The 16,357-nt window shown below is 39.0% G+C and overlaps 2 protein-coding genes across 2 annotated transcripts in view; one reads left to right on the top strand and one right to left on the bottom strand.

Moving 5' to 3' along the window:
• The window catches only part of DNAJC3 (DnaJ heat shock protein family (Hsp40) member C3), a 52,052-nt gene extending 43,757 nt beyond the window's left edge, over positions 1-8,295 (top strand). Inside the window, exons 10-12 of the mRNA XM_084876726.1 lie at positions 1,407-1,539; positions 2,274-2,422; positions 4,566-8,295. Coding sequence (XP_084732852.1) covers positions 1,407-1,539; positions 2,274-2,422; positions 4,566-4,723 — 440 coding nt within the window. The 3' untranslated portion in view covers positions 4,724-8,295. The remainder of the gene's footprint in view (positions 1-1,406; positions 1,540-2,273; positions 2,423-4,565) is intronic.
• Positions 8,296-10,659: 2,364 nt separating this feature from the next.
• The window catches only part of UGGT2 (UDP-glucose glycoprotein glucosyltransferase 2), a 133,215-nt gene continuing 127,517 nt past the window's right edge, over positions 10,660-16,357 (bottom strand). The window contains exons 38-39 of the mRNA XM_084876711.1: positions 15,026-15,152; positions 10,660-10,872 (exon numbers count right to left, since the gene is read on the bottom strand). Coding sequence (XP_084732837.1) covers positions 10,850-10,872; positions 15,026-15,152 — 150 coding nt within the window. The 3' untranslated portion in view covers positions 10,660-10,849. The remainder of the gene's footprint in view (positions 10,873-15,025; positions 15,153-16,357) is intronic.

The raw sequence follows: 16,357 nt of genomic DNA, 5'->3' as shown, positions 1-16,357 counted from the left end.
CCTTCCAGGATTATCTATCCCGGCACGTTATCCAGAGAGTTGTCTTTTTCCACAATAAAACTATTATTTGAGATGTCTGTCCAGGGAGAACACTGGGAAGAATTTGTGTGAGAGCTTCCCAAGACCACCCCCAGATTTGGTGATTCAGGAGAGGACAGTGGGACTCAGCATGTAGTTATACTGAGACCAAGATTTATTCCAGGGAAAGGATACTAAGTGAGGTGAGCAGAGGGAAAGGTTCATGGGGCACCATTCAGAGGGAACCAGGTGATAGATTCCAAGCGTCTGTAAAATCATACAGCACCAGCTACTTCCTCAACAAGTGTGAAGTGCTGTCTACCAGGGGGCTGCCTAGTTCATACCCAAATCCTAGCCTTTCAGGAGGAAATGAGACTTGTGTGTGTGTGTGTGTGTGTGTGTTTTTTAAAAAAATATATTTTATTGATTTTTTTACAGAGAGGAAAGGAGAGGGATAGTTAGAAACATCGGTGAAAGAGAATAATCGATCAGCTGCCTCTTGCACACCTCCTACTGGGGATGTGCCCGCAACCCAGGTGCATGCCCTTGACTGGAATCGAACCTGGGACCTTTCAGTCCACAGGCTAATGCTCTATCCACTGAGCCAAACCGGTTTCGGCAAAATGAGACGTTTTGTATACATCACAGTTGTTTTATCAGGGAATGTTGGGAGCACTCCTGAAATCCAACTTTCCAGATGCTGCGGGGGCCCACCTTTCTAAGGACAGTCCTTTCTGCATGACATTAGGTTTCCAGATAAATGCCTGTTTTAACTAATATTTTAACTAATCTAAAAGAAAGGATACAATCTGCATTATCAGACCTTCCATACCAGGTCTGTAGATAGGTTTCTATTTTGATTGATACTTAAAAAAAAAAAAAATCAGGTTGTAATAGTTTGGTTGAAATCTGTGGATGACTTTGTGATTCTGATTGCTGATGGTTCCTCCTGCCCCCTTTCTAAGCCTCTAATTCTTCTGTACTGTGAACCCAGTATCTGAACAAGCAGACTTTCTTTGCCACTATCTTGTTTTCCTGTGTAACAATCATTTTAATCTTACTGATGGTAAGATTGCTTTGTTTCAAGTGCTGATGTTAAAGCATCTACAAGGCTAAAAGGTATGGGTAAGATAATGTGGGAGGGAAAGTATATAAACAGCAGTGAATTTTATTGAATGGGAATAATAAACTACTAAATTCTTCCTTAATTATGTTTTTTGTAAGTTTGTGAACAAAATCACTAAGGTTACCACTTCTTAAGCTCTTAGTAATGACAAAAGTGTGAAGTGATTGGGGATGGTGACTTCAATGTCAATTTTGCAGGATAAGTAAAGGTGTTATAAATTGTAATTTCTCTTAACAGCATTATCTTAAACATATTTTGACAGCTATTCAGGATTATGAAACTGCCCAGGAACACAATGAAAATGACCAGCAGATTCGGGAAGGTCTAGAGAAAGCACAAAGACTATTGAAGCAGTCACAGAAAAGAGATTATTATAAAATCTTGGGAGTAAAAAGGTGAATTATTTGCATTTTTATTTTCAATCAACTGCTTTAAAGCTAATCATTGCTCCTCTTTCTCAGATTCCTTTCCTAATAGCCTAACATCATAAAACTATTTTGAATATATTACAGTTTTCTTTGATGATAGAGACTAGTAATGCAATAATGGAGAATTAGTAGTTGGTGACAAAGATATAACACTATAGCATGAATAGATCTTAGGCCTAGATTTCCTTTTAAAAAATATACTTTTTTTTCATTTAAGAGAGGAAGGGAGAGAGGGAGAGAGATAGATAGAAATATCAATGATGAGAGAGTCATTGCTCAGCTGCCTCCTGCATGCCTCACACTTGGGATCAAGCCTGCAACTTGGGCATGTGCCCTGACTGGGAATCATACCGTGACCTCCGGGTTCATAGGTTGATGCTAAACAATGGAGCCACACTGCTGGGCGAGGCCTATATTTCTAAAAAGTAATGTGTTAGGAGAGAGGTTTTTTTTGTGGGGATAGGAAGGAGAGAGGGGATAGGGAAAAGAAAATGTATCTAGGCCTATAAATAAAGTGGCGTTTTAAGAATCAACTTGTAGGTACTAAGATATTTAATTTAGCCAATATGTACTTTTGAATAAGACCACCTTCCTTGAATAAACATCATTCTTTTAGGTAATTGTTTTTATTAAGTAAACTCATCCAGAAGTGTTGGGTACTTCTTAACTAATGATTATTAATAAATTTTAATACCCCTCAGAAATGCCAAAAAGCAAGAAATCATTAAAGCATACCGAAAATTAGCAATGCAGTGGCACCCAGATAACTTCCAGAATGAAGAAGAAAAGAAAAAAGCTGAGAAAAAATTCATCGACATTGCAGCTGCTAAAGAGGTCCTCTCTGATCCAGGTAGCACTTGCCTATAACAGTTTCTATTCCCTTGAAATGGGTGAATCGGTGACGTGGCCTCCCGCTCCCATTGCCTGCCGTAGAGGCAGTGTCGGAATGGATGGTAGGCAGCTCTGAGCTCACTTCACGGGCTGGTGCCTAGTGTGGGCTTGCCCGTTTCAGAAGTCCAGTTTCATGCCTGCCCTGCAGACTCCAGGACCCACATATTCCTGGTGCAGTAAATGAAAAATTCTGACTTTGACATCTCTCTTTTTTTTCATCTGTGATAGCAAAGCACAACAGTGAGGGGATCTCCTAGGTTTCACCCAGTTTCATAGCTCAGGGATGGATTCTTCAAACCAAACGGACAGGAGCTCTATTAGGAAACCAGCTGGACTGTGCAGTGAGTGGTGGGAGAGAAGCTGCCTGCCAGTGTGTGCTCCCCAGGAATCTTGTCCTAATCAGATGTTCATTTGATTTACTGGCTGCTAAGTGTTCTTTAACACATGCTAAAATGGCCTGGGAAATAACAGTGAAAGAGCTAAAAATTTAGGTATTTTTGAACACCACTGACATTTCCAGAGGGAATTTTTTTTTCTTTTTTTTTTTTTTTAGTATTAAAAATGAGTCCATTGTATTTATTTCTACCATTTTTACAAATGGTTAAGCATTGTTAGCAAGCTGTTCTCTTATTTATTGGAAATAGTATATTCCAAACGTTTGTGGCTTTCTTTGCCCTATAATTAAGGAGACTGCAGAAACCTAGAATATTTTCTGAAAGTATGGTAACCCAGCATTATTATAAGGTTCAGGGAGTTAAGAAATGGTCAACCAAATTATCAGGTGCACTTACGAAGACAAAGCCATCAGCACGCAGGTGCATAAAGAGACTGAAGGAAATGCATGTATTGTGTCCATCTTATTCCAGAGGGAATTTAATGTTAAGTTAGTATCTACTGATTCTGTGCCTTTCCATGTCAGTGGGAGCAAAAGCTATGGCTTGAGCTAGACAAATTGAGGAAAAAAGTAGAAGGAAATCAAGTTGTATGTCCATTTGACAAATCTTTCTTGAACACCTCACTTATGCTATGCACCTGAAGAGAAACAGTTTTTTGTTCTTAATTTATAATCAAGCATAGGAGACAGAGTGTACTTAATTAGTAGGCTACATACTGTGGTGGTTTTGTTCTGCAGAGGAGGGTCTACCACCTCTCTGGAGTGCTTCTGTCCCCTGGCTTGCACAGTGCGCATATCTGGAACCGGCAGTCACTGAGGTGCCCATGGAGAAAACTGCGTTTTTAGTTACTATGAGTTCTTCTTCTTCTTCTTCTTCTTTTTTTTTTCTTGGTTCCCTTTTCTTAGCTCCAATTTTTTTTAAAAATATTTTTTTATTGATTTTTTACAGAGAGAAAGGGAGATAGAGAGCTAGAAACATCGATGAGAGAGAAACACTGACCAGATGCCTCTTGCACACCCCCTACCGGGGATGTGTCCCCAACCAAAGTACATGTACATGCCCCTGACCGGAATCGAACCTGGGACCTTTCAGTCCGCAGACCGATGCTCTACCACTGAGCCAAATCGGTTTTGGCCCCAATTCTTATTTTAAGGATGACTTGGCTTTTTCTAAACTCTGAGGATGAGCTTGCTCTCCTGCCACCTGCAGTGTTCCTTTCTCCCATTTGCCTGCACTGGTCTCTGGCTCATCTGGGACTTTCCTCAGGACTGACAGGCACAGCCTTGGAGGTGGCCTCGTTCCCCTCATGTCTGAGGAAACTCAGATTTAACAGTGAGGCTTTAGAAAGCTTGTGCCAGGCTGACTTCATTGTTGGGCTCATCAACAATGAGCTGTTTTGGAGGCTCTTTCTCTGCAGTTATTTTTTCCAGAGAAGCATCTCCTTGGGTAGCTTCTTGTGAGGAGAGAAGCTTTAGGGGCCTGATTTTCACTGATACCATTTTCAACCCTGGCCCTCACCCCCCTCTCTATGACTGGTGTTTCTCTAGTCTGTTTTCCTGAGACCAAACCTCTGATCTAGGAGAGCCTGTTTTGAGTGTCAGGCATACCTGTTTTAATGACTGAGAAGTAAGTAGGTAGCCCCTCAGTCCACCCCGCCTCCACATCTTAGTCCATACCCGAGTCTTAGTCTGTTGGTTTCTTTTTTAGAAATGAGGAAGAAGTTTGATGATGGAGAAGACCCCCTGGATGCAGAGAGCCAACAAGGAGGTGGTGGCAACCCTTTCCACAGAAGCTGGAACTCATGGCAAGGGTTCAATCCCTTCAGCTCAGGCGGACCTTTTAGATTTAAATTCCACTTCAATTAAGCCAGCTGTTTTGTTTTTTCTCTCTTATTCCTTAAAATTTTTTAAAGATTAAAAACAAACCTTGTTCCAGGATACTAAAGAAAAAAAAAATTCAAATATTTTAGTTTGTCCATGACCAAAGAATTGTTTTAATAAGAAAAATCTGTTCTCCATTTTAGACTTGAGGTGGATGGGTTTGTTATGGCCGGGAGCTGAGAAATGGTTCTGAGGCAGGCTCACCTGGTCTGTTTTCCTATGCTGCAGCATGTAGAAATGGTTTTCTTCACAGCCCTGCATAGTATGTCAGTGCCTATATGAAGAAGAAGGAGCTGTCCGTAACCTTCATGAGAATGGGTTATATTTCAGTATTCGTAAAGAGAATATTAACATTTAGAGCTATTGATTCTTAGGGACAATTTTGTTTAGATTTTGGTCAATACAGTCACTTGCAAATATTTGTTAATTACAGAGCCTCCTTCAATCCGCATGCACGTCCATCTCCCACCAGCAGGAACATGGCTGACACCGGGGAGGAAGGAACTAGAGCTCCTGCTAGAGAACCTGTTGCCCAGTGGCAGTCAGTGTAGCCAGGATTAGACTTGGGATTGATGATAAGCATATACTTTGTATTGTATTGCTGAATATCTCTGCAAGAGAATACTAAAAACCACTGAAATAGAATTAATTATAAAACCTATGGGCCTTTTATTTAACATGACACATAATAGATTAACTTAAAAGTTATGCATAAATAGGTTCAGAGAAGATAGCAGTGCTTTTATGTTAAAAAATTTGCTGAGATGCAGAGTGAACTGCTTCAACAACTGAAATTGAGAGTTAAACCTATCCGATAACAGGGTTGAAATATAAAGTTGCTCAGTTAACATCAACAGAATGCCCTCTTGCCCACCTTTAATACATACAGTGGGGCAGGCTCTCTTACCTCTTGTTCTGTAGTAACACCCAAGTGGGCATGAAACAGCAGACCCGTTCCTTTACCTGCCTGAAAAAAAAAAAAAAAAAAAAAAAAAAGGCTTACAGATCTAGTCAGCTCTGGCTATATTTCCACTATTAAGATGGCATCTCTTCTTGGGATTCCTTCTTAACTTTGAAGAAATGAACTATTCAATCTTTGTTATTTGATAATTGGTTATTTTTTCCTCTAAAAAAATGAGTGTTACTTTAATCAAAAATATTAAACATTTATGGGACTATTGATACTGCATTTAAAATCTAAGAGAATTACTTTAGATAAGAATTAGTACCTTTACTCTGGAAAGGTTTTTCTATTTGCCTCAAAGCATGTTGAAGCATTTTAAGCAATACAATACTGATACTGTTTTTATGAAATCAAGCATTTTAGTTTTAGTTCTAGAAGGCATCCTGACCAATAATGTCCACAATGGGCAAGCACAAATCATTTTCTTCCACAGTCACCCTGAAACATATGTGGAAAAATTTTCTTAACTGGGAGACAAAAATCACATAGTTGAGTTGGGTAAAACACGTTAAGTGCTTTTTGCATCTATTTAGAAGTCTATTTTTTACCAATAAACTTAACAATGCATTTTGAAAACTAGTGAACATCTTGCAGCTTTCATTTTGTTTTAATGTCTCAAAATTCAAGTTAATGTAATCACATTACTTAATTATATCAGAGATTTTTTTCAATCTGGTTCTTTCGTACATGATGTCACTGTGACCTCTTTGATACCTAGCAATGGTCTCTACTTTCAAGAAAAGGATTTTCACGCACATGAGAATAAAAGGAATGTCCAATTACTTGCCCTTCTATTCAGAGGAGAGGATGAAAAGTCCGGAGGGTTGAGAACTGGGCCACATGGGAAATGTATCTGGGACACAGGTTACCTCGCTGCCTGCCAATTGCTGCCCAGAGGTTGTTTACATTGTTTTTTCTCCAATGTAATAACTTGTAATAACTGTAATTCCTGTTTATAAAGTCTTACCATGGACTTAATTTAGTCACCGTACTGAAATGTGCAGAGTTACTTGCCTGTTTTCAGTGAAGAGAGTAAAATCTGTGATGCCAAGTGCCAATGCCACTGAGAGAAATTCTTTGGAATTTGTTTTGCTGACTAATGAAAACCATGACCTTTACATTCCGCCTGGATGGGCATCAGCAGTCTCTGGCATCCAGCTGAAGGGAAAGATGGTCACTTGATGTCTCCTTACGTGACTGAGGAAAACGTGGGTGTGTAGAGGACAGCGAGTCTCTGCTGGCCTGAGGATGGCTGTGCAATGGAAGGCGATGACTGAGGAAGCATTCGACTGGTTTAGGGCTACTTGCACTTACCTTTCGAGTCTCTGGAGACGGCAGTGCCCGGTAACCTTCATGGCTTTTTCTGGGAAAGTGAATGCCGAGGGGCACGTCACCTCACCTGTATTGTTTTCCCTTCTTAACGCCTCCCTTTGGAGAGCTCCACAAGTGAAGTATTTCTGGTCTGTGCATTGTGGATCTTTTCCACAGCAGCGAGTATTAAACACAGCAGCCTATAAAATGTGAGAGAATTCTGAAAAGAGAATAAATTAATTTATTGCCCACTTCTGAAAGTTCGTGCTTTCTTACCATGGATAAATGAAAACTGGAGAACAACTTTAATAGTTTACTGATGTGAATTGGATATAACTACTAATTTTAAAATGTCTTTCTCTTTAGTCAGTATTAAAAATTTATTCTAAATATCAATATGGAAACATAACTTTTTTGGGACTTTGATAATAAAATGCAAACAATCCACTAAATTTTAAAGAGAAAGATACTGATAACTGAGTAGGAAAAAAGTTAATAGAATCACAATTTAAAATTGGCATAATTTTCTATTCATGGTGGAAAATGAGATTCACCTTTTAAAGGCATGAAGCTGGTAAAAAATTGTGAGGTTTACCATGAAAAAAAAAATGCATGAGATGCCTAAGTTAAAAATGGTTCCTCAGGTATTTGTTAGAGCCGACTGCCTTAAAAGTACAGGGCACTGGTGACAGGCCTTGCAAAGGGTTTTTGTTGAGCAACATCAATAGTATAACCTAGAGAGATCCATGCAACTTTGTTGAACGTAATTTCCTTTTCCATATTTATAAAGTAAGGAAAAAAGAAGGCAAATGCTAATCTGTCAGTGCATTATATCCTTATTCTAAATCAGATTATTTCTTTTTAAAGTAGCAGAGTTTATTCTGTAATTGCAAATGATGTTAATAGGTGGGGATACTTTTTTTATTTTTATGAATGATCTCATTTGCTGAATGATTTAAGAGTAAAATTAGCCACCGAGTGGCTTGTGTATAGTTAACAGGTTTTGTTGCAATCATCTGTGGTTGAACCTCTTACCTGCAGTGGAAAGCAGAGTGTGGAGAGTGTAAAAGCTGGAGATGTTTGGGGTTAAAATAGTACTCCTGTATGGCTGTATACTAGGTTTTGAATGAGGACACTTAGTAACTTAATCCATCTCAGTTTAGTGTTTTAATAAAAAACTGAAAATTAATTGAAATGGGTCTCAGAAATGTCTACACATATGGGTACTATTTTTATGCCCTTGTATTTTCACATTTAATAAAAATATTTATGGTCAAAATCAGTACATTTTTGCTTCTGATTAATTTTTAGTCTTTTGGAGAAGTCTATTTTCCCACTTTATTTCACACATTATCAGTGATTACAAGGACTTCTGAACACAAGCTAAGGAAAATCAGAGCACCAAATGCAGAAATGGCTAAAATCTCTTAATTTCAAAAGTCAAGTGGATGGTTCTTCAACTTCAATTAAAATCTCTTAAATTGGCTTTGAAGACTTACCTTTTATTCTATAACTGGAGGCCTGATGCACGGAATTCGTGCAAGAGTAGGCCTGCCTTCTCCCGGCTGCTGGCACCAGCTTCCCTCGCAGCCCCCGCTTCACCTGAAAGGATGTCTAGTCTAATTAGCATATTATGCTTTTATAGAGTTGTACATTTCTATTAAAGTCTTTAAAGGGGTGGTAGGGGATACACTGTTAATCAAATTTCTAACAACAAAAGCTTTCTTAACTCTATATTCTGCATACCCTAAAACTAAAGGACAGCTAGGATACTTATATAGACCTTTCCCAGAAAGCTTAAAGTTTGCAAATTCTTAATCATATTTTTGCAATATATGAACCACTGGCCCTAGTCTGAAGACAATAAGGGCTTCCAGGAGTACAGAGAGGAAGCTCCCTGTAGAATATTTATAAATCTAGATTTTCAGATACAAGGTATCATTCATGTGGAAATGAGACATGCAAATTTAGCCACTCAACTCACAAGACAAGCTGGAGGGAGCCATCAAGACTTTATATTCTGCAATTTTAGCTTCTGTTCTATGAAATACACTCTACCAAATTGGACGTGATAGTAATAAGCATGGGAATCAGGTGTCTGCCTAGCCCATCCTTTCCACAGGATTCTTAAGAAAGTGGAAACAGGCTGACAATAAAGGGAAACAAAGTACCATCTTGCAGTTGGGGCTTCTGCGCAAAACACTAAACCATGAACTCAGAATTTCTTACCTCTCATCAAGCTCAGATGTTACTCCTGACTCCAAAGAGGAATGAGCCAGGTAGTACGTGGAGTTGGTCACCTCAGGCCAAGTTACCCATGAGGCCTTTGATAGCATCCCTTTGGATCCCTGGAAACCACAGGAACATTCTAGTTCCATCAGGTAGGCCATATCTGGAACACTCCATTTTATCATAGACAAATACAAACACATAACAAAGGGAGGGTGACCAGGAAAGGGAGAAGTCTTGTGATCTCTTATTAACAATGAATGAAACTACTGGGACCAGAGAACTTATTTGCAAATACCCTGGGCTGGGCTGTCAAATAGAGAAGAACTAGACTTGTTTAGAAGCGCTCAAAGTTAGCAAGGGTAGAAATTGCCAATAGACAGCTCTGGCTCACCGGGGACCTAACTATACTGAATTGTCCAAAGATGGACTGCCCTGTCTCTATCAGCCTGGAGGGTTCAGAGATGGCCTGAGCCTCTACTTGACAAGGCCTTGTAAGGGGGTCTGGCACACTGGTTGGGGGCTAAATTCTGCTGGATGTTCCCCAAACTTCACCTATCAACAGAATCATCTGGGAACTTTTTAAAACAACCATGATTTCCCATGCTCACCTCTGCCCTATTACATTAGTCTCTTCAGAGGATGGGGTTCTAATGACACTGAACTCTCTTCCAGTCCCCAAATCCCATGATTCTAGAATAGTTGGATATTTTTTGAACACTGATTATACCTATTCTATTAATAATACAGAAAACAAAGTTTACATTTAGTTTCTATAAAAGTAGTTCTTATTAAAAAAATAATGCACATGCCCCATAAGCCCATAAATATCATTTTATGAAGTAAAAATTAGAAATAATAAAAAAAAATACAAATAGAGCATAAGATTAAAACATATAATTTAAGCCCTAACCGGTTTGGCTCAGTGTATAGAGCATCGGCCTGCGGACTCAAGGGTCCCAGGTTAGATTCCTGTCAAGGGCACATCCCCAGTAGGGAGTGTGCAGGAGGCAGCTCATCGATGTTTTCTAACTATCCCTCTCCCTTCCTCTCTGTAAAAAATCAATAAAATATATTTAAAAAAACCCACAAAAACACATATAATTTAAGATAAAGTAACATTATAGTGCAACACTACCTTCCATTTTACAACAGATAAGGTATAAACTGGATTACTTTTTTTTTTTTAATTCAGAGATAACCATGCATCCCTTTCCTCTAATTTTAAATGCATTTTGTGAATAAGAAAATATAAATGCACACAGAGCTGAAATACACAAAAATGTAGATGGTTTGGTAAATCCCCAATAGACAGACATGTTTTTTACTGGGTCACCTGGCAAAATACCACTTTGGTAAAATCAGTGTTTTAAGCAATTAGGAAAAAGGAATAAACTTAGAATTAAATACTCAGTGGTCATTTCTTATATAACTTAAATTTATTCAATAATTAAGTACATGTATTTTTAAATAATATTTACAAAATTGAGGAATATGTCACTGATCTTTCATGAACCTTCCAAAAGTCTAAGCAGTAGTTCAACACTTTCCCAGCAGATGGCAGATTTCTTGTCACACTTTCATCTTCTTTCTCATAAAAGCCAGTGCTAGAGTTCATCGTGTGTCAAAACTGTAGGGGAGGAAAGTTTCTTTCTTGAAATCTTAAATATCAAATTAGTTTAAACCTCTCTGATGTCTGATATAGAAAAAGCACAGGTGCTGACTGAGGATCCTTCTGTTAATTTAGTATCTATTTGGTTCAATTATGTGACATGAGAACAGCTCTCTGTACATTATGGTATCGGCTAGGTTGTACTGTATCATGACTACTTACCTTTGTCCCCTCCTAGAAGTGAGCTCCCAGTAGACTTGGAGGACAAGAACTATGCCTTATTTATCTCTTATCTCTAGGACCTAGCACCCAGCCTGGCAAGGAGGCCATGAAATATACTACCGTGTTTCCCCGAAAATAAGACCTAGCGCATGGAAAGATAAGACATCCTCTGAAAATAAGACCTAGCGCAACTTTGGGAGAAAAAATTAATATAAGACACTGTCTTATTTTCAGGGAAACAGGGTAGTAGAATATTTCCTGCTATCACTTGCAAAAAGTATTAGTGTAATGGAACAACAAAGAGCAAAAGACATACATGGTATTCTATGATGGGAGGAGAGAGCATTCCAATATAGACACAAGCACCATACAAATGTGAGAACAGTGAAGACTTTGAGAAAAAAAATGGGTTCTTTTTTTCTGCATCACTGAACTGTCACATCACATACTAATTGATTTAAGAACACTGAGAATTCAAAATGATATTTTCAGGTAGAAATTAAAATACAAATTAAATGTATTCCATACCACAATTCAAGATGGAAGACTATGTTTATATCTTCACTAAATTCCACTTTATCTTTTTATTTTTTATTTCATTTTTTATAAAATATATTTTTATTGATTTGAGAGAGTAGGGGAGAGGGAGAGAGAGAATCATTGATCAGCTGCATTCTGTACATTCCCTAATGGGTATCAAACCTGCAACCCAGGCATGGGCCCTTGACCAAAATTGAGCCCAGGACCCTTGAGTCCACAGGCTCTATTTTATGAGGCAAACCAGCTAGGGCCACTAAATTCTACTTTAAATATAATCCCATCTAATAAAATAATAATATGCAAATTGACTGTCACTCCAACACACAAGATGGCTGCCCCCATGTGGTCAAAGATGGCCACCCGCATGTGGACACAAGATGGCAGGCAGGGGAGGGCAGTTGTGGGCTACCAGGTCTGCGGAGGAGGGCAGTTAGGGATGACCAGGTCGGCAGAGGAGGACAGATGAGGGTGACCAGGCCTGCAGCGGAGAATAGTTGGGGGGAACCCAGGCTTGCAGGGGAGGGCAGTTGGGGAGGACCAGGATTGTAGGGAGGACAGTTAGGGGTGACTGGGCCAGCAAGGGGGGGGGGCATTTGGGGGCAACCAGGACTGCAGGGGAGGGCAGTTAGGGGGGACCAGGCCTGCAGGGGAGGGCAGTTAGGGGCAATTGGGCCAGCAGTGGAGCAATTAGGTGTTGATCAGGCTGGCAGGGGAGTGGTTAGGGGGTGATCAGATTGGCAGGCAGAAGTGGTTAGGGGCAATCAGAAAGGAAGGCAGGTGAGTAGTTGGGAGCCAGTAGTCCTGGATTGTGAGAGGGATGTCCAACTGCCTGTTTAAACGGGCAGTAGGACATCCCGTGAGGGGTCCCAGATTGGAGAGGGTGCAGGCTGGGCTGAGGGATAACCCCCTCTCCCACCTTGTGCACAAATTTTGTGAACCAGGCCTCTAGTAAAGAAATACAAAAGGGAATGAAGGAAGTGGTTATGAAACATTGGAGCAGAATTTTTAATGAATTTTTAAAAATGGAAAAGAGTAGTATGCAGCTGAATACATAAGCACACAGCTGAGATGTGGTGGTGTTCCTGACAGTGGAAACCAGGTGAGCCTCCTAAAAGAAACGCTGGTGGGGACTGAGCAAGACAGAAGCAATTAACTGAAGGACTGGTCTGGAGTATCTGTGCTGGCCGCTCCCCTTCCATCCTACTGCATACCAGAGGAAATCTGACAGCCTGCTTGTTCCAAGAGATAAAGTAGAAGACTTTCTGTTGTTATTAATCCTTACCCAAGGATATTTCTCCCATTGATTTTAAGTGAGAATGGAAGGGAGAGAAGACAAGAGAGGGAAGGAGGAAGAAGGAGAAAGGAAGAGAGAAATCAATGTGAGAAAGACATTTATTAATTGGTTGCCTCCCACACATGCCCCATTCAGGGCCCGGGATTGAACCTGCAACCCAGATATATGCCCTGGACCAGGAATCAAACTCTTGGCGCATGGGCCAAGGCTTTAACCACTGAACAACACCAACCAGGGCTAAGAGACTATTCCTTTTTTTTCTTTCTTTTTTTTCCAAAATATACTTTTTTATTGATTTTTTATAGAGAGGAAGGGAGAGGGATAGAAAGTTAGAAACATTGATGAGAGAGAAACAGCAATCAGCTGCCTCCTGCACGCTGCCTACAGGGATGTGCCCACAACCAAGGTGCATGCCCTTGACCGGAATCGAACCAGGGACCCTTCAGTCCGCAGGCTGATGCTCTATCCACTGAGCCAAACTTGTTTTGCCTATTGTAAGTTTTTATACAGCTAGTACATGATGTGTAAATAAAGTGTTCATGTGTCAACACCCTCATTAATGCTGGATATTTTGATCCTTTAACTCTTTTCAGTTTGATAAGAGAAACATTTGATTCAGTTTTGTGCACTTGTAATTATGTAAATTTTCCTTCCTTTCTTCCTTCCTTCTTTCCTTTTTTTGCTTATTTTCCTTCTTTTCTACTATCCTCTGATTTATTTATCTTTCTCTCCCTGTAAAAAGTTATACCACTTACAGAATAATATAACTTTTGAACTTAAACAGATTATTAAAAATACATGGGTATGTTTTAAATACGAAATATCTCAGACAACACATTGGTTTTGTCAAGGAAAACACAAAATCAAGATAAAACAATTTCATGCTTATGTAAGGAAATTTATATATAAACATTTATATATTAAAAATAAAACTGAGGAAAACAAAAATTATATTTTGAACTACTAGGAAGAATTATTGTGATGGTAACAAATATAACATGGGGAAGTCTCTTAACATACTGACTGAAAAAGCTCAATGCTTTTCTTCTTTTTAATCCTCACCCAAGGATATGTTTTTATGGATGTCAATGAGAGAGGGAGGGTTAGAGGGAGAAACACTGATGTGAGAGAAACATCAATTGGTTGCCTCCCATGTGTCACCTGATTGCATATTGAATCTGCAACCTTTTGGGTGTACAGGACAACGCTCTGAACAACTGAGCCACCAGGCCAGGGCCTTAGTGCTGTTTTTATAAAAAGGAGTAAAGAACAAAGGGGAGACAGACACTGGCAAGGAGAGGGATTATGAGGCTTAAAAGGATATTCAGCACACATCTGGTGAAGGTTTATGTAGGATGATTAAATGCCAAGGTAACCATAGTTTTTTAAATCTAAGAAATGGAAGCAGATCTAATTCAGTCACCCTCCAGCCAATGAATAAGGCTACTAGAATCAGGAACACATGTGGGGAAACCTCTATTTTCTGAGGTTAAATTTGGGAGAGAGGAGATAATATTCTTAGCTATGTAAGACTTTTATTAAACTTCAGAGCTTGGATTTTCATATTTGGAAAATTCAGTGTGATCTTAAAGATTAACTTTAAATTTTTTTTTTTTATGTTTACCTCTATCTTGTGTCAGGAGATGACTTGTATACTATGCATCTATGTGGTACAGATTATATGAATTGAAGCTATATCCACGGGGGAATAGATTCTCTGTCCATATATTTTTTTAAAAATATGTTTTTATTGATTTTAGAGAGCGAGGAAAAGGAGAGCGAGTAAGGGATAGAAATATCAATCAAACATCAATCAGCACAACCCCCATTGGGGATTGCGCCTGCAATCCAGGCATGGGCCCTGACCAGGAATTGAAACAGTGACATCCTGGTACATGGGATGTCACTCAACCAATGAGTAACACTTGCCAGATTTTATCCATATTTTAAATTTGTGAGCTTAGTCCACATAAAAATATTCTTAATTACGTCATAGACTTTCTTAGAGAAATTCTGACCCAATCACTTGATAGCTTCACTATGAAATAAATAATCTATTCCAGTTTCATTTAATGCAATGTGTGATGCAGATGCTACCACAGAATGATTACTTACTTGCATTTTTCTTCTTGTTTTCAAGGTGATCTAGTAATTGTCGTATCTCAGTATCATACTCCACCCATTCTGGGACAATCCTGGCAGCAGCTTTCAGTTTGGGTTCCTTTGTTTTGGGATTATTGCACTGAAAGTTTAAATAAAGTTTTGTTAATAAAAAACCATACTCCTGAAACAGAAAGGAAATACTTGAGGACTCTGCTGTGTCACTGGAGCAAACAAAATGCATTTTATAAGGAGCAGAGTCCTAAGTCCTACGTCCTTGAAATACTGGAATTCATTTAATGAACAGGAACAAGTGAAATGACAGGCCTTAGTTTCTGAAAGCAGTAAGTATTCAATGCAAATACTTAAATCAAAAAAATTTAAAAAATTGTTTAAAGACACTTGCATGATTCATAAGAAGTTTTTCAAACAATTCTGTAAAGTATTTTGTTTGGCAAGAGATCTAGATACATGACCATTCTGACAAAAAATAACATAGCAAACTATATATATATATATATATATATATATATATATATATATATATATATATATATATTTTATTGATTTTTTACAAAGAGGAAGGGAGAGGGATAGAAAGTCAGAAACATCGATGAGAGAGAAACATCGATCAGCCACCTCTTGCACACCCCCTACTGATTCTGAATGTATTGAAGGTTCAGCTGACAAGAGTTGCTGATGGGGCCGAAGCAGGTTTGGCTCAGTGGTAGAGCGTCGGTCTGCGGACTGAAACGTCCCAGGTTCGATTCTGGTCAAGGGCATGTACATTGGTTGCGGGCACATCCCCGGTAGGGGGTGTGCAAGAGGCAGCAGGTTGATGTTTCTCTTTCATCGATGTTTCTAGCTCTCTATCTCTCTCCCTTCCTCTCTGTAAAAAAATCAATAAAATATATTTAAAAAAAAAAAGAAAGAAAAAGTTGCTGGATGGGCACAGTAAAGAATAGAAATGCCCTTGACTGAGACAGGAAAGACAATGAGAGGAGCATAGACTTCACAAAGTTGCAGACACCCAGTTCCTCATTACAAAGCATTAACAGAAAACATGTCCTGAGGCTTACTTCCACGTGACATATTCTTATGGTTGCTGAAAATTGCTCACCACCATGCCTTTGGGAAAGCTGTTAATTATGAGCCATGAACCTGTCATCTTAATCCTTTCCTCACCAGATATTAACAGCTAATTCCACTGTGGAATTTTCTTTCTACAGTAATATATTTCTGAAGTAGTAGAAATAGGATTTCCTTTGCAGAAATTAACTTTACAGGCAATATGTTCTATAATGTGAAGATGAAACTATTTTCCCTCTTTTTGTGTCAGAAACTATT

The sequence above is a fragment of the Pipistrellus hanaki genome (assembly GCF_964339955.1).
Source record: "Pipistrellus hanaki genome assembly, chromosome: 3".
NCBI lineage: Eukaryota > Metazoa > Chordata > Mammalia > Chiroptera > Vespertilionidae > Pipistrellus > Pipistrellus hanaki.
Note: the sequence above shows the minus strand (reverse complement) of the source record. Positions and strands in the feature narration are given on the sequence as shown.